At 39.7% G+C, this 18,599-nt stretch overlaps 2 protein-coding genes across 3 annotated transcripts in view; one reads left to right on the top strand and one right to left on the bottom strand.

Annotated features, from left to right (window-relative positions):
- The window catches only part of ankrd11 (ankyrin repeat domain 11), a 98,450-nt gene extending 89,733 nt beyond the window's left edge, over positions 1 to 8,717 (bottom strand). For both annotated transcript variants that reach the window (XM_051378241.1, XM_051378242.1), the window contains exon 1: positions 8,270 to 8,717. The gene's annotated coding sequence lies outside the window, so the exon portion shown is untranslated. The remainder of the gene's footprint in view (positions 1 to 8,269) is intronic.
- Positions 8,718 to 10,555: 1,838 nt separating this feature from the next.
- Positions 10,556 to 18,507, top strand: spg7 (SPG7 matrix AAA peptidase subunit, paraplegin). Its single transcript, XM_051379535.1, has 17 exons — positions 10,556 to 11,155; positions 11,697 to 11,799; positions 11,896 to 11,988; positions 12,119 to 12,360; positions 12,465 to 12,604; positions 12,787 to 12,889; positions 12,996 to 13,121; positions 13,246 to 13,408; positions 13,701 to 13,874; positions 13,961 to 14,085; positions 14,472 to 14,574; positions 14,691 to 14,801; positions 14,879 to 14,994; positions 15,910 to 16,066; positions 16,709 to 16,872; positions 17,088 to 17,165; positions 17,306 to 18,507. Exons 1-17 carry the CDS (start codon positions 10,934 to 10,936, stop codon positions 17,510 to 17,512), a joined length of 2,427 nt encoding a protein of 808 aa, XP_051235495.1. The 5' UTR covers positions 10,556 to 10,933; the 3' UTR covers positions 17,513 to 18,507.
- Positions 18,508 to 18,599: the final 92 nt, after the last annotated feature.

Raw genomic sequence — 18,599 nt, 5'->3', positions numbered from 1 at the left:
TACAGGAAATGCAAAATTTATTTCAAAATACATTTCAGCAATCTTATTAATTTAATATTTTCATTCAAGCTATGTATTAGTGCCACTGCTGGATTTGTATAGTGCCAAATTATAACAGAAGTGTGTAGGAGAAACTATGGTGGCTGCAAAACTCAAAAGGCCCTATGCAGAGCCAGTGATTAAAGTATTTAATGAAAACAAACCTATGCATATTATATTTAATTCCTGCCAATAGATCATCGAACAAAATACACACTGAATGGACTTTGACACATTCCCCAAAATACAGCTCAATCAATTCCATGTACACACCTCTGAGGGCATCCATGTTATCCTGGAAATCTGGATGAACTGAGAAAAATGACACACTGGCCTCATTTGTCTGAACTACAGTTTGTGTCTGAAGCCCCTCCTGAGTTACAGAACAGGCTTCTTCTACTAGCCAATAGCACAATATGACCTCAACTACAGTGAGCCAGGAACAAGAACTTGAAACTCCACAGCCCATCCAGGCTTCATAAATAAGCCTTGATAAAGAACTCACACGAGTACATCATCTGTCTGAAGGCAATTACCCACAAAATATGAAGACGGCGAAGTACAAAAAGCAGCATCAACAATAGGTCTAACGGTAGAGTGCTGTTAAAATGGACACTGGGGTGAATCACAACCTCTTTATAGCCACCAAGCTGGTTGTAAAGACAGAAAAGAGCTGAGTGGTGGAAATGCATGTACTGGTCAAAAAGAGTGCTTAGATCCTTTGTGTGAAGTATACTGCCACACAGCATGCTGGGGGGGAAACAAAGTATGGTTGCACGTATTGGTGAGCTGGGGCATGGGCCCCGACTGATGGACCTCATCTCTTTGGTATTTAGGTATGCCTTTGCTTTTCATGCACATCCCACCCGCACAAGCGCAGAGGCCCATCTCCCCACAGTCCTCCCCTCCCCCTTCCTGTTGTTGCATTTCAATGTAAATGGGTGGATGAATGGCTGCAGCTGGCCCATCAAAAGGCCAGCCCTGCTGAAGGGCCTTGGTGATTGAGATTCAGCCAGGCCACACCACCTCTACCCTCCCCCTACTCTATACTTTGTCCTAACACCCTTACCCCCTGTCTCAGCTTATAGCTTATGCCCAACATGAAGAGGCCGGCTGGGCACAACAGGGCTTAAAGAAAACTGATATAGCTGTTTGCCTCTGAGCACAACAGTAGTCAGCATGAAGCAATTTCTCAAAGTGGCAATAAATCCCAGACATATTTTATTTATCTCAGGGTGACAAAGGTTGGTTATGGACAGGACACAAAATCCCATTCCATCTCTACAGACAAAAACTACTTTTACTTATGTTGCATTTACTACCAATCTTCTGTTAAGATGCCATGTTGGAAGAGGTGAACTGACACAGCAATGGTTCAGAATCTGTCATAGCAATTTTTTTGATGGAAAAAAACAATGTTTTGTTTCGGTTTGGTAACAACCCTGTGTAAACACTGCTCTGGGACACTCCATGCTAGGACACTGACAAACAAAGCTCCTGATTTCCAGTAAAACCACTTCAGTACTGGTTGTGTTGTGTACCACCATCAGTACATCCCCACCACCAAGATATTGCAGAACCTGCAGGTTTAGTCTAACCAGTTAACTGTGTAAAACTGACCTGACAAACTGATTTAGACCAGCTCTTTACCTCAATAGTACCCAGCTAAGCTAATCTAAGAGTCTACCAGCAAGAATTGCAAGTAGAGTCTACAGTAAGTAATAAGCTAGCATTAACAGAAAAATAGCATCAGAAATGTGTAATGTGTGAACAACGTTTGGTTTTATAACAAGTAAAAAAAAAAAAAAAACATGAGTGGGCAATCTTAGCTTTAGATAGGCATGGAAACCCCTTTAATAAAAGGACTTTGCAATTGAGGAGGAGAAACAGAGAAGGTAAGTGAGTCCAGGCAAGCAAGCCTGTCATGTCTTTTTCCCTGTGTGTCAGCAACAGGCTGAAAAGACCAGAACAGCCGAGCCCAGAGGGACACGCCACACAGACTATCTCTGCCATCAGCTCCCAGACCTGGCCGACTAACCTCAGAACATTTCCAATGCCACGTATGGATAATACATCATCCCATGCAGCCTCCTGCTCAGCAGCACATCCAATCAAAACACCAACTGTTGTCTCCAGATTTGCACCACCCCTAATTCATGCTTGCCCAGACTGAGGCACACAGCCATTTGCCTAATAGCGTTACCTACTCAGGTTCTGTGTGGAACACATGCACAAATGCGAATGTGCTTTTTACATCCAAGACTTTCTCCCATTTTCTCACATATCTTGAATTTCAATAGTAGTGTGTCTATGACAAAAACATTAACTAATAAAACTAATAACAAGATGTGTTGGTATAAGGGAACAAATTAAATCAGCAATTAATGAAATCGTTTGTAGAGTTCACAGTGTGAGATAATAGTGACTCAAACTTATAATGGCTGAGTCCCTTTGGGGTAATTCATAATTAAACTTAAAGAGTAATTAAACAGTACCCTATAGGCCTACACATACCTTTAGATCATAAACTCAAACTCCCTATCAAACACTCTTACTGGTTCTTTTTCTGATTATTAATTCTATTATGGGATTTGGAATATTCAATCAATGACTATTTAAGTTGCTGGAGAGCCAAAAGTATTTGTGTGAGAATGGCAAGACATTCCTAAGAGCCTACTCCTGTGTGATACAAGTTTTAAAAATTTCTGCATACCTGAAATTATGATTAAGGAATCACTACGTTTTCCTTAAAACAAGAGCACAAAATATTCCTTTTCTGAGCTTCGATCAGAAAGATCAAAAGGCAAGTCTGTAAAAAGCACATTTCTTTAGAAGCAGCAGCATGCCAGAATAGAGAGTCTTTCCCTTTGATGTGCAAGAGACTCGGGGAAGAGAAAATATTATCAAGAGCGGTGCAGCGGAAGGCTAGGAAGTAAGCACAACCTAACCGGAGTTGAAGACGCCATCAACCATCAGGACCTCCTAAACCCTGAAATGAGGCTCTACAGTCCCTGAGGGAAACAGCAGGATTGGGGCCCGCCATTTTGTTCCATTTCGCTTCAAGGATAGGATAGAGGAGGGGGCACAGGACTAGGATGAATTTCAAAGGGCTTCAGATGCCATTTGAGTATCCGCAGAGATTGTGCTGGTAGAACAGCAGCTATAAAAGATTTACACAACCAAACAGGGAGGAAGAGAGGGGAGTGAGAGAGAAACCGAGGCAGAGAGAGAAAAAGAAAGGCAGAGACAAAGACAGGCAAGAAACAGGAGTAGCCATGCTTGTTTACCTAAAAGGACCACACTCTAAGCACGAGAGGGGGAGGGGACAGCCTCCATGGACAGAAGGCAGACCGAGTGGGTGCTGGAGTTACAGCTAAAGGCTTTTTTTCCCCTCTTACAATTAGCACAACTAGCTGCTTTACACTTCCATTTGAGCCTCAAGTAGGCTCCTCAGCAATAGTCAAGGAAGAAATTACACAATGTACTGGCGTACTATGTCAGCCACCTACGCATGCTATTATTATTATTATGATAAAATACATCTTATAGTATCATATAGTTAAATATTAACAACTATGTAACTACAGAGAGAAATACAATCATGACATCGGATGCAGAAATGTTCTGAGACACGGTATGAATACTGGACCAAATATCCTGCTATTTATATAAGACACATTATTTTGGGTAATACTTACTTGGGTAGTCGTTTTCAAGAGAAACATTATATAAGTACAATCATAGACTGCAATAAAAATGTTTGCATTATAATGTGCTGACATATTTACCCAAAACACACACAGGACGAGGAGAAGAAGTTTGCCATATTTACTTGATAAATGACATAAATGATTGCTTATCAAACTTGTGAGATTCATTTTCTGCTGACTAACTCATTAAATGTTCAAGCAGTAGACAGGACCTGTCTCATCAAGCCACTGTGGTCAAGTCCAAATATGAATCCAATAACCAGGGTCAGATATTTAACACGCGCCAAAGCGCCAAATTCAGGTAGATATTCTGTTGCGTGGGTAAATCTCAGAAGGCCATCAGCCACAATGGCGGGTAGATGTTTATACCAAAATTGTTATGCATTAAAAAACTATGCTGAGAGTTGCTACCACGTTTTGGTGTCATTTACAGGCACGCTGCTTCTGTCCTCTGCTGTCTATGTTGCACACAAGACAGATGTGTTTTACTCTGAAGCGCAACAACTGGGTTATAAAAGCAACTGATTTAAAAGCCATTGCTTTTGCCTCCATTGAGTTAAATCACGTAGGCTGTGACTTTGGTTATTTTCAGTGGTGTAACTGGGCATGCATGCATCATAGAAATAGATCATAAGATCGTGATGTTTTTTGCAACTTCAGCAACATCTGCTGCCCTCCCCTCAACACACAGCTGCACAAATGTACATGTGACACAAAAAGCCACTTTTGCCATCTTCCAGTCCCCTTGGCTGGTGAGTCAAAAAGTTAATTTTGGACACAGCCAGTAACCATGCAAATAATGAAGCTAAACATCATCAAATTTTAACTAAAGAGTAAGTATAAATAAATAATTCCTCTTTAAATATTGCTCATTGCTGTTGCCATTTTCAGACCATTTTATACCACTGATGTAATTATAGCATAACAATGCAATGTATGAGGTCAGAGTTAGGGGAGTTGCCTGCGCCATGCGTGGTGCAGAGGCAGAGCGGGTCGTCCCCTAATCGGAAGGTTGTCGGTTCGATCCCCAGCTCCTCCTGCACACACGTCGAAGTATCCTTGAGCAAGGTCTATTTGCCATCACCATGCCATACATCGAAATCCAGACACAGAGAGCAGACGACAAGAGGACCGAAGCAGAGCAACCAATAATGACAGCAAAACTTTTTTCTCAACTCTTGAGAACCAACTCTTATAATGGTAAGTAAAACCCTGTTGGTCGAATAAATAATCGCAATGGCAAATACATCGCCTTTCTTACAGTATTGTAATATATCGCAATATATTGAATCCTAACCTCTGTATTGTGATACGATCGTATTGCCAGATTCTTGCCAATACACACTACTACTACTCTACTATCTAGCAGTTGGGGGTTTAAACACAAAAATTGACACTGTTTTTGAGAATGGATACAATATTACAAAACAAAATACTGTGATACTCAAGTGTATCAATATTTTCACCCCTGATGTTGGCTAAAGTGTGAAATTCTTATGTAAACAAACACGTGTAAACACAACTGGCAATACTGTGGTCAGCGAAAATCATTGAGGCCATGCCCATATATTGTACAATAAGTTGATAACATTATTATTGTGACAGGGCTAACTATAAGGAGTCCAGTGTAAATTATAAGCCAGGTTTCACTAATAAAGCTTACTAAGAATAAATAAAAAGTTATCTAGGTATACATGCAATAATTTACACTAAGAATATGTGGCTCAGTTTCATTCACTGTGATGGATTTGTTACATTTGGAAAGTCGGTTTATGAAGTGTATAACAATGGGCTGTTTATGAGAATATAGTAAACCGTGCTGCTGAAAACTAAATATGCAGAGTCATATTTTGAGGTATGATGTCTACTATACAACTACTGCAGTGCTCTCTGCATCTCTGCATGTATTTGTTTTTTTTATCTCCCCTCTCTTGTATATCATCACTGATATGCTTTACTTGTGCACAATGGGTTATTAAGTGATTCTGACAGGTCATCATTGGACTTGATCATAATGAAAACCATCTGCTTGTCCCGGGCAACTGTTATTGTTCGAGCCCTCCAAACACAACAGCCAAGAGCGTCCTGTTTTCTTGCTCTTACACTAGTTGAGATTTTGCCATTATGCATAACCTCAGTTGTGTCTGTTTTTAATTCCGCTTAAAAAATATGTAGTAGGTGCCATATGAATCAGACAGACAACAAAAATCCTTAACTTAAGGTCGGGCATGTTTACAGCGACAGTTTGTTCACAGCAACAACACAGTAGGCTGATGTGCAAGCAACTCAGAGGATGACTAACTCTGATGTGGTGCACACAGGTCAGCAAATTTCCTGCACCTCGGTAATACGGCCATTAATGGAGTCTGAAGAGCTGTAGGACACAAGAACCACTGCAGTAGACGAGCAGAAAGATGGCAATGTTGCCTTTTTTTCTATTGCAAAAAAACGTGTAAACCTGAGCCACAATCGCAGCTCATGGCCTTTCTGACCCAAGCAGAACTCCATTTCCTGTTTCAGGCAGAGGGCAAGGTTTAATTCTCGGGTACTACTACCACTACTACTAGAATGAGGTGAAATTTAGCCATCACTAATGGCAAACAGATGGGATGTGGAGTTCACGAGTTTCAAATAACACGACACTTATCCTTACTAAGGATGACATATTTTGACTTAAAATTCTTTAATATCTCAATAAGACTGATATTTGTTATTATCGGTACTAAGCATAAACATATGCTGCATGAACTGTAAACATCATTTCAACACACCATCATAGGTTTTCACTTCTGTCTTGGATTGGCTACTTAGTCCACTGCAGTACTATAAATAGAATTGAACATTAGTATTTGATTCCAAAACAAGAGAAATAAGGCATAAAAGTGTATACATAAGAGATACGCAATTTCAAAGAGCAAAAAAACAACAAGCATCGAACTGACTGACCGACCCAGTGACACAATGACTACACTTCATATGTTAAAGAGAAACTTTAGTTTCAATAAGATCTTCTTTCTATATATGGGTTATCTTACACTGTCAATGTAAACAAATAAGTGATATATGGTAATGTACGGGAGATACAAATGTGTTAAGAATTCTGCAAAAAGGCCTGGTTTACATCTAAATCCCACACATCACAAGCTTAATGTAAGAATAGGGCATATGATACCTTTTGAATTGAGGCTTTAACTATAGCACAGAGAAATAGGACCTACGCAAGCTCAAGGGAGACAGAGATATGCATCACTGCCTCTGCAGTGTAGTCAACACGAACGCCCCAACAAGCTAAAACACTCTCACTATCTTTGTGGAAAACACCACCAGCGGCACTGCAGTGTTTTCCTCAGCATTGGTACTGCACCAAAGTGGAGAGCTTCTCCTCCATATTCTGTTTCCTTTACAGCTCATCTCAAACACCACCATGTTATGCCCCCCAATACATGTTATTTAACACAGAAAACACAGGCACACCACTGAACTAACTTAGGCAATTGTGACACTTATCTATCACTACAGCCAGCTGTAAGTCTACTGATTGTATACAGACTCTTCCTGATAAGTCCAGATAGCCAGTGGGCATTTCAAAGCATGGCTCACTTAATAGTCCCATAAAACACACACACATCCTCTCAAAGAGTTTTATTTCTGACCATCTAATTTGTTGCTTTCCTTGTAGACGTGCAGCACATCAGTTTTGCTTTAAAGCTGGAAAAGGCCAACAAATGGACAAGACACAGTGCTTCATGACAGGAATATTATGACGTGTGCACACTAAACTGGTAATGCAGATACACTAGTTTTGCTATAAATTAAAAAAAAAAAAGGTAATCATTAGGGTGGTATCATTGCACTCCCTGTTGCAAGTGCCCATCACTAATCCTGAGTATACAACAAATGTAAACCCAACATTACTCTAAAGCTTACTGTAGAAGAAATTAATTCATCTTTGCTTCCAAAACAAGCCTTTTGAACCACATGCCCTACATCTTGTTAATCTGTTAGTAGGCATATAAGCATACGTGCATGTATGGTATCAATGAATGTTCAACACTAGTTGCTTACTCAAAACATTTCAATACAATTTGAAAATATCAACACACCGTTGTGTGGCAGTCCCATCACACATGGGCAATGATTGACAACAGCTAAATTAGGTTTGTGAAAACAACTGAAGATAGCTACGTTACCTGAATGTGAAATACACGAAACTTATGCATGTTTTTGACCAAATTATCACAGCTAAGCATAACCATAGAAAGGTTCAAGAAGCAGAGCAGCGTGCTAAAAAACCCTCCAGTGAAAACAGGGTACATTATATGAATATATAACCACAGAGCACACTTTAAGCATTTCCATATTCCCACGCATAAAAAATAAGCCTAACCAAATTAAGGTATTACAAGTTGACCTTTGTCGCAACACACAACAACCCGCGTTAACCACGGGGACAGTAAGAGTCCGTTTGTTGTTGTTAACGCGTTAGCAGTGCAGGGCCAGTAACGTTAAATGCAACTTACCTCTGACTGAATTTCCACAATTTCAAATAGTAATATGAATCTTTAATGTTTAGTCTATGCCGCGATGTTTTCGGCCGATGCTGGATGGTCCCATTTGTTGCCGTTAGTTCAGTATAGACTGGTCAGGAGACATCCGCATAAACTCGCGACGACCATCGCAGCTCAAAAGCAGCTCACTAGAATCGAGGCTAGCGCTAGCTTGTTAAAACCGTGCAGAACGTCCAACGTCCAAAGAAAAAAACAATAAAATATCCACGAAAACTCGTTTACAGCGTAGCTATTTCATCTTCACCACAAACTACGAAGCTTTAACACTCCATTTGTACAACGGTAGGCTTGCTTGGGTGAACGTAAACCATCAAAAGATCATATTTTGTTTCGGTTTAATCCTCTCCGCCAGCCCATTCGAGCGGTTTTCGAGCGGCCTTTGACTTCAGTGTGTTCGGAAGCTGACGACGGAAACGCTTCGGGAATGAAACGCGCGTCCTGATTGGCTCTGGAGCTGTGGGCGGATACCGTTTCCGCACGGGAGGAAACAGACGCCATTTTGGATCTACATAGCATCCTGCCCTCGCTTCAGAACCAATACAAGCAGGGCTCCAAAGTGGCTGACCACGGTTCACAGTTTCAAACGCAGGAGAGCACACTCCATTATATAGTTGGAGACCAAGAAAAGGAAATGGAGTACTAGACATTGGGTGCGCTCGTTTTGACTATCGCTTTATACTATTTTAGAAACCTTAAACTTTGTTTATTCTATTTGTAGAAACCTTAAAGTTTGTTTATTCTATTTCTACAAAACCTTAAACGTTGTTTTCTGGCTCGTTGTTAACACATTTAGATGTTTCATAGGTTATATAAAATGCAAACATTGATGTCTTCTGCGAAACGTATATTGAATATTACATAATAATCTTGTGAAGTGAGTATTGTGTATATTAAATGCCGGTATTGACTGACTCACTTATTATAAAACTATAATCACAAGTATTAGTATTCACCATATATTTGGTGCTTATCAAGATTTAAGTTGTTTCAATTGATCGATCAGACCCAGACCTCAAACACAAGTTATTGGTCGGAGGAGACAGCGTTGGCAAGTAAGCGGAGCGTGCTGGTACACAAACCTGACGCACCCACAGTCAAACGTAAAGCCAAAGGATGAAACGAAGGCTCCTATTGGCTCAAAGAAAACGTCTCGACTGTGATTGGTTAACTTGTTAGTCACTCAAACTGACCTGTACACGTCGCTTATCATATTGCCTTGAATATTTACAGCAGTGATGGAGATGTGAGGGGCAGCTGACTGAATTATGTAATTCCAGTTGCAGTAGATTTCACGGACTGGTGCTCCTTCAAGTAATGAGGAGGAAGTAATCATTAAAAATACTTGCTGAGGTGATTATTTGCACGGTTGATACAGCATGGCACATAGTTTCAAGATTCATGATCCATCTCAAAACTTGTTATAGTTTTTTTGGGGGATCTTGGATCTTAAACTGATAACAAAATATGTTCATATGTGTACCTTTTTCTAAAGCTGGCTGGACCTAGTCAACCCAGAGCTCTGTTAAATCAACTAATAGCGCACTCTGCTGGAGAATGTGTTGTACTTTCCTCAGAGGTTTCAGAGACTACATTGAAATCCAGATTGGCATAATATTCTGATATTAACGCAGAATCATTTGAGGAGGTGAAATACTGATTATTTTTTACTACTATTATCTTGATAGATAATTATTTAAATGTGTTTTATGTTGTTTGTTTGTTTTTTTTAACTGCACGCTACCCAGGGACATTTTTGTATTGTATGGCAGTGTTTGGTATAATTATATAATGACTTTATATTGTGTTCTTGTATTGTTGTATCGTGCATCTTACATATAGGAAATCTGCAATGTTTTATGCAGTTTTTTTTTATAATCAGTAACATAAGACACGGACACCAGTATCCCATAAAACTGTCATTCAGCACAAGAGAAGCCCTGGGCCCAAACTTTATTAATATTAAGAGTAATTGTATAAACTAAGCCAATATTTATGTCAATAGTAAGAATAATGCGCAGTGAGTGCGCGTCCCCTGGTGAAGTAGACATGAGGATTTTACTTTGCTGCATTGCACACCTTCAGTGTTTGGCAGAATTTAGCAGCAATAAAAAATGTAATCTAACTGACTTCATAAGTGACTGTAATATTATGCTAGACTGGAGAGAGCAGCGCTTACATTATACAACCTGCGCAAACACCTGCGCCACCAGTAGGTCCTTGAAGAACACGGAGAGGTTGAAGTTCAAAGTGCAACTCAAAGATGTTTACAAAGGCAACGAGATGTGATAATGTGTGTTCGTCAATCTTCAGACTCCCGACAGCCTCCACTACAGCGACAATTAGACAATGACGATAAACTATAATTTATAGTAAATACTTACTTTTCTTTATTGTTTGTTTCTTTTCCGTGCGCAGGAAGTGAGCGAGTGAACATTTGCTGATACCGAGCTGACATCTTTGCTCGGCCGCACAGTTGAATAACATAGCAAGCTAGCTCCAAACAGAGGTAACGTTAGAGGTAAACAAACGTGTTATAAAACACGATTTTAGCGTGGTAGAAAGCTGATAGCTATGGCATTGCAAACAATAAGTTAATGTACTGCGTTCAGTGACACTATGTCAGCGTTGTTGTTGTTGCAGCACCGTGCTGCACTTGGTGGGAAATACAGTAGAGCTTTATTGTGGACGCTCTCAAGGCGAAACTCTCATTTATTAGCAAACAGGTCGATATCCAGCGATGGCGTTAGAAATGTGCTGTCCAGATGGGGTAATGTCAGAAAGAGGCTTCTTTCACAATCAGAGCGGACACTTACAAGTCAGCCACAGAAACTCATTCAGGTGAGACACAAATATTCACTGAATGTGATGATTTGTCTTTGTGTTGTGTTGTCGCTGTGGTATTGCTCAGCGTTAGTGATGTGAGTTGTGAGTGACATATGGGAAGAAAGAGCAATGAGATTCGGCTTTTAAGGGCCTGATTCAGCCTGACTCAGCAGAATTTGAATATGAAATTGCAACTTCAGTTATTTTTGTGTTTAAATATATATATATATTTTTACAAACGGTGTCAGCTGTCTTCATGAGCTTGGGGTTAGATTGTTAAGCCAAATTGTCAATAACCAGGGCTGACTACTTGAAAAAGTATTAAGAGCTCCTCCCTTGAGTTCAAAATTAATTCTCCTGTGGATGTGTTTCTCAGTCTGCAGCCAGGATCATTATACGGTGGAAATAGTTCAAATTAGATTATTCTTTACTGCTTTTGCTTGGTTGTAAATCCATTGCATAGTTGCAATGCATGTGCAAAATATACCAATTGTCTTTACTTCTTGTCTGATTTCTTGTTACATCAATATATGTTGTCCCAATGTTCCCATTTTAGAGTCTTCTTCACAGACCCGTGGGTCCTACCATGGTGGGAATTAGCAAAGAGTTAATCAGAAGCAACCTGCTGAGGAACCCTGTCGGTTTGATAAATCTATTAGGTAAACACTCATCAGCCTTAGTATGATTATATACTTACTTATACTTATGCTATGGATTTATGTATAGCTACATATTAAAAACATTTCTCATTTTAGGGGCAACAGACTTCTTCAGTTCATCTCAACCTGAACAAGAGAAAAATAAAAAAAGTAATGGACCAAAGGGAAAAACTCCAGAGGAAGATGAAGGTAAGCGAAAAACCGCTTAAACTGCTTGGCACATGGCTGTTCAGTAACCGCACCACATCTGGCTGTGATCTTGATCTATTTATCTGATTCTTTTTTTTCCTCTACTTCCGTAATCCGTCTCGTCCTTCAGAGGAGAAGAAACGTCGTGAGCAGGAGGACCGGATGTACCGGGAGCGCCTGCGGACCCTCTTCATCATTGCGCTCATCATGAGCCTGCTGAACTCCATTAATACCAGCGGTGGTAACATCTCTTGGAATGACTTTGTCAATGAGATGTTGGCCAAGGGGGAGGTGTCACGTGTGCAGGTCGTTCCTGAGAGTGACATTGTAGAAATCTACCTTCATCCCGGAGCAGTTATCTTTGGAAGACCTGTATGTTGTGCACGATTAAATGCAAACGCACAATTAGCATCTGAACTTTTACAGCAGATGTGCATGCTCACCTCTCATTTCCTGCCATGTGTCTTGCTTTGCAGAGGCTGGCGCTCATGTACAGAATGCAGGTTGCCAACATTGATAAATTTGAGGAGAAGCTGAGAGCTGCTGAAGAGGAGCTGAATATTGACACCAAGGACAGGATACCGGTGTCCTACAAACGCACTGGATTCTTTGGGAAGTAAGAACATGACCTTTCTCAGAGCAGACCTTAAATTCAGAGAAATCCATTTATGAGGTGCCTGCCAAAGTTCAAAAAGTAATCTGAAGGAATGCTATCTCTACACAGAGTAAAATGATATATCAGAGTAAAACACATTTAAGACTCAATGCCATCTAAGACTCTTTCTGTTCACTTTGCAGTGCCGTCTATGCTCTGGGGATGGCTGCCATCGGTGTAGCTATTCTCTGGTATATCTTTCGACTAGCAGGCATGGTTGGCAGAGAAGGCGGCTTCAGTGCTTTTGTGAGTCAGACCATATTAGAACATTGCCACGTGTACATTTAGGGTTCCTATTATGTCCCAATGATTTAACTCACATTTTAACTGCATATTACAACATACTTAACAGAATCAGCTGAAGATGGCCAAGTTCACAATTGTGGACGGCAAGTCGGGTAAAGGTGTGAGTTTCAAAGATGTAGCAGGCATGCATGAGGCCAAGATGGAGGTAAAGGAGTTTGTTGACTACCTCAAGGTAAGAAACCAGATCCATAGTGATATACAGTAAGCCATGTATCTACCTTCCAAACTTCCCATAAACGCTTTGAATGTCCCCATTGCAGTCTATTGCTTACCATATTGATGTTATCTATTGTCAGAATCCAGAACGATACCTCCAGCTTGGAGCCAAGGTTCCCAAGGGTGCATTGCTGCTTGGGCCTCCAGGCTGTGGGAAGACCCTGCTGGCTAAGGCTGTAGCCACTGAGGCCCAGGTGCCCTTTCTGGCTATGGCTGGCTCTGAGTTTGTGGAGGTCATTGGAGGTATGTAAAGATAGCTCCAGCTAACCAGGAATTAATATGGTATATAGCCAACAACATATATTAAAAAATGCAGATGTTCAATATGAGATTCGATATTATTGGATAGATCAAATGTCAGTTCTTCCATCACAGTGCAGATTTACTGTAAAGAAATATTTTGTGATGTTGGATTTGTGGCATCATTGCTCAGCATTATATGGCAGCCTTATGAGAAGATTAATTTCTGAAGGCATATTAGATGCTGTATGTCACTCGTCAGTTTTGTTGTTACTTATATTATGTTTGTGTGTAGGCCTGGGTGCTGCTAGGGTCAGGAGTCTGTTCAAGGAGGCTCGAGGCCGAGCGCCCTGCATCGTCTACATCGATGAGATTGATGCTGTGGGAAAGAAGCGCTCCACCAACATGTCAGGTTTCTCCAATACTGAAGAGGAGCAGACCCTCAATCAGCTGCTGGTAGAGATGGATGGTGAGAAACTTTCAGAGTAGCTTGTTGTCACCAGAGGGGGATTTTCAGACAGAATAATGAAACACTCAGCTCTTCTTCTTTTGCAGGAATGGGAACAACGGACCATGTCATTGTCCTTGCTTCCACTAACCGAGCAGATATCTTGGACAATGCTCTCATGAGACCAGGCAGACTAGACAGGCACATCTTTATAGATCTGCCCACACTGCAGGTAGTCCTTTTTCCACACTTGATGTTTTTGTAATATTGTAGATAAAAACTTTGTGCTCTGTGCTTATTTGCTCCTGAACAATCACCCTCACTGTGTCAAGAACTGTGACATAGTTAAATTCAGAATCTTAAATGATATGCAGCCTTTACTTTTGCTGTTTTGAAAATATACTGAATGATGTGAACATTTGTTATGAGTCATTACACCCTTTGTAGCTACAAATTTCCTGCAAATTGGTATCCTATTAAGCTGTTCCTTTATATATTCTCAAGAAAACAAACTTTATAATATCAGGACAACTAAACCATGTTAACTGTGTAGCAGGTTTAGACAGAGTTTGTCAGTCTAGTTTGTCTCATTTTTATTGTATAATAATTGTCTCTCAGGAGAGGAGGGAGATTTACGAGCAACATCTGAAGATCTTGAAGTTGACCCAACCAGCGAATTTCTACTCTCTGCGTCTGGCTGAGCTCACCCCTGGTTTCAGTGGTATATATATACATATATATATATAGACATACTTACTGTTTTGTTGATGTTTATTGAAATGTAACTCCCTCGTTTGGTGATGGTTAAATCTCTGTCAACTCACTTTGTCTCTGCAGGTGCAGACATTGCTAACATTTGCAACGAAGCTGCTCTGCATGCTGCCAGAGAGGGGCACAAGTCCATCGATACCTTTAATTTTGAGTATGCAGTGGAGAGAGTAATAGCAGGTACAGTGATGCAAAGAAAAAGACGTACATTTAACATGTCTCAGTTGACAGAATTTGACAAATCTGTGTGTCTTCAGGAAGTGTAAAGAAGAGTAAGATCCTGTCTAAAGAGGAGCAGAGGGTGGTTGCCTTCCATGAGTCTGGACATGCTTTAGTGGGATGGCTACTTGAGCACACAGAGGCAGTCATGAAGGTAACACATTCTTGTATGTCTTATCCTCGATGTAGTGTAGGCTATGTCTTGCTTACTACATCCTTAATTGTATGTCTGCCATATTTTGTTTTAATCAGATTATTTCTATAGTTCAAAGTTTTGGTACTTTCCATAGTGTCGCCTAATTGATGCTTGTAATTTATAATTTTATTGGAGATTAGAGATTAAGTGTATATTTAAATAAAGAATTGAGTCAGACACCATATCTAAGGAAATCACTTAAGAGGAACTCAGGACCAATCTTCTACCAAGGCTGTGTGTCCAACAGTTCATCACTTTATTCAAATATCTCCTTAGTCATTTGCCATTTCTACACTTTATTGATATTTTTTTGGAGATTAATATAAATGCAAGAACTGTGTATTATCTCAAGGTAGAAAAAAAAAATGATCATGGGTCTCATTTCTCTGCTAGTCTGCCTCTGCTAGTATTTGCCTCAATGGACTTTGACACATCAGACTATGTGTCAAAACTAGACTGACCAGGACATAAAACCAAGTGTTAAATGTTCAGCACTCAGTTAACACCCTGATGGTTATTGGTTGCCAGATGGGTCACCAACAACCCAGGCCACACTACATTTATTAATGAGTAGAAAGTATTAAGCCAGAATTTTGAAGAAGGACCACTGTGGCCAAAAGTCTATTTATACTGTTCACCAAGCAAGTTTAGGAGGACTTGATCAAATGATAGACTTAAACAAAAAACATCGTACACAGTGAGATAGACACAATTTCTTTCCTACAACATGGATGGACACACAAAAAGGCCTTGAAAATACTAAAATACTAATTTTAGAAAAGAACCAAAGCTTCACCTTTAGTTCCGTTCAGTTTGCTTTTTGAACAACTCTTATGTTGAAATCACAGATGGATCATGTGGTGTGTTTTCCAGGTGTCCATTGCCCCACGGACTAACGCAGCACTGGGATTTGCCCAGATTCTTCCCCGCGACCAGTACCTTTTTACTAAGGAACAGCTGTTTGAGCGGATGTGTATGGCCCTGGGAGGAAGAACAGCTGAGGCTATCACCTTTAACAAGGTTACAACAGGTACGCTCCTATATATATATATATATATATATATATATATATATATATATATATATATATATATATATATATATATATATATATATATATATATATAACTTATATATATATATATATATATATATATAGACTGTATATATACTATTGTATATTCTCTGCAAACCCTTATCTTGCTGATTGCTTTCAAATCAGTTGGTCAGAGCTTTCTATTGCTCAAATTTTTCCTCAATATCAATCTTACCAAATTATTATTATTATTATTATTATTTTATTTTATTCCTGATATGAAGATAGATTTTTACTGAGATGAAATGATTAAAGTCTTGCTTTAAAAGGTTTTCCATCATTTGTAGAAAATGAATCAAACAAAGGAAACAGTAAGTGGAACAAGTGTAATGATCTAATCCCTCCTCAAGTTTTTTCTTTTTAATAGAAAGTTGTCTTAAATGAAGGGTTGTTTTATCAGTTAATTATCCTGACCTTTGAATTTACATTAGGTTGCTAATTTTTTTGATAAATTGAATAGTTTTGTTGTAACTCAGATCATCACTCAACTCTAAACTGCTGAACATCTAAATATAAATACTCTCCTATACTGTGCAGGACAACTTTGTGTTATTAATTCTCACTCTGTGTCCCCAGGAGCTCAGGATGACTTGCGTAAGGTGACACGTGTGGCCTACTCTATGGTGAAGCAGTACGGCATGTGTGACAGTGTCGGCCAGGTCTCATTCCCAGATACACAGGAGCAAGGTGCCATTGGACGTCGTCCTTTCAGCCAGGGCCTGCAGCAGCAGATGGACCACGTGAGTTCTAAAATTGGATTAGCTCTCTGTTAGCCCACATCAGCACGCTGTGAGTGTTGACATAATGAGTTTTAGTTATCACCTTAAAGTATTGATTTTTTTCTTTAGCTTTTGCCATTATTTTGATTATTATTAGGTGTTCTGAAATAGGTATACTTCTCATCTCCCTGTTAACTGATCATTAAGTATGAATTTGACAACACTTGTTCTTTCAGGAGGCTAAGATGTTGATAGCCCGTGCTTACAGGCACACAGAGAAGCTACTACTGGACAACAGAGACAAGCTGATACTGGTCAGTTGTTCCCTTCTTCAAACATTTTCTGTGCATTTAGACAGTAACCTTTTGCCATCCTTGGGCTTAGCACTCCTGCATTACCATTGGTTTATAGTTCGTTATAATAAGTCACAACTTTTTGGGGTCTGTCTTTCCAGTTGGCCAATGTGCTGTTAGAGCGTGAGGTGGTGAACTACGATGACATCGAAGCCCTGCTGGGTCCACCACCATACGGGACCAAGAAGATGATCATCCCACAGAGCTGGTTGGAGGCGGAGAGGGACAAACAAGACACAGGAGAAGACGAGCCTCAACCACCTCCCCGCAATCAGAGAGAAGATGACGTGGAACCACACATGGTCTGATCTTAAATGGATGTCTCAGAATGATTTTCCAGCTACATTTTGGGGCTAATCAGGGGTTGAGTGAATTTTATCAAACCTGGCATTGATTCCTTCCCTTTGAAGTTGTATATGCCTTAAAGTGAAATCATCAAAGTTTCTTAAAAACTTTTGCAGTTAATGCAGACAAGCCAGTACAACTTTGAGAATTATTATTTTGGGAGGAATTCTATCATTTTTTGCTTGTGCTTGCTGCACAGCTGTATTATTATGCCACGGAAGCACTGATAGTAAGCCTATTTAAACAGGATGTCTCTAACTAGCATAAACTGCAGATAGCCTAGAAAATCCCTCTAATCAGCATTTACTGAATGTACAATCAACAATTATATGCCCTGTCCTAGAATTCCAAAACTCTGTTTGCTAATGCCTGAAACAGATTTTTATGCAAACATACTGTAGCATGTACAGGTTTGGAAGTATTACTCTGGACAATAAATGTTGTTTTACATCTGCAAATGACATGGCAAAGGAACTGGTAGCCATTTGTAACGTCATCATTCTGTACTGAAAACAGTTGACTCTAGGGGCGACTTGTACTTTCTCAGAGACTTCCTGCACCAAATATATTTGCATTCATTCAGGGGACTCATATCTACAGAAACACATTAATGTCCACATTATTTTGTTTGGTATTCAAGTGAGCTGCAGTAAAGAATTATAACAGATTGTAGTAGATTGCTGTGGACATTTAGTGTGTAGTTGTGAGAAAACTGTTACATTTTGAAATACCCCTTTAAGACTGAAATATCAAAGCGTTAATGATTAAGCTGCAGATATCACTCCCTACACCGTAGTTCCTCTCTCACCGTGAGACATACAGATTGAGTTAACAGATTTAGTTTGTGTTTTCTTTGAGAAAAAGTCTTTTCATTAGGGACTGTGTTTTTGTTTGATTGCCACAAATGAATGTGAAGTCTCAAAGGATGATGTTGCAAAATATTAAAGTGTTATTTAAATATTGTGTCTTCCTCTTTATGTAGTGTTTGTGTATGTATGAATTATGAGTACCTAGCGCCGCCTATGAAGAGGGTCTTATTTGATAATGAAC

This window comes from Dicentrarchus labrax, unplaced genomic scaffold, assembly GCF_905237075.1.
Source record: "Dicentrarchus labrax unplaced genomic scaffold, dlabrax2021, whole genome shotgun sequence".
Lineage (NCBI taxonomy): Eukaryota > Metazoa > Chordata > Actinopteri > Moronidae > Dicentrarchus > Dicentrarchus labrax.
This window is presented reverse-complemented; position numbering and strand designations above follow the sequence as displayed.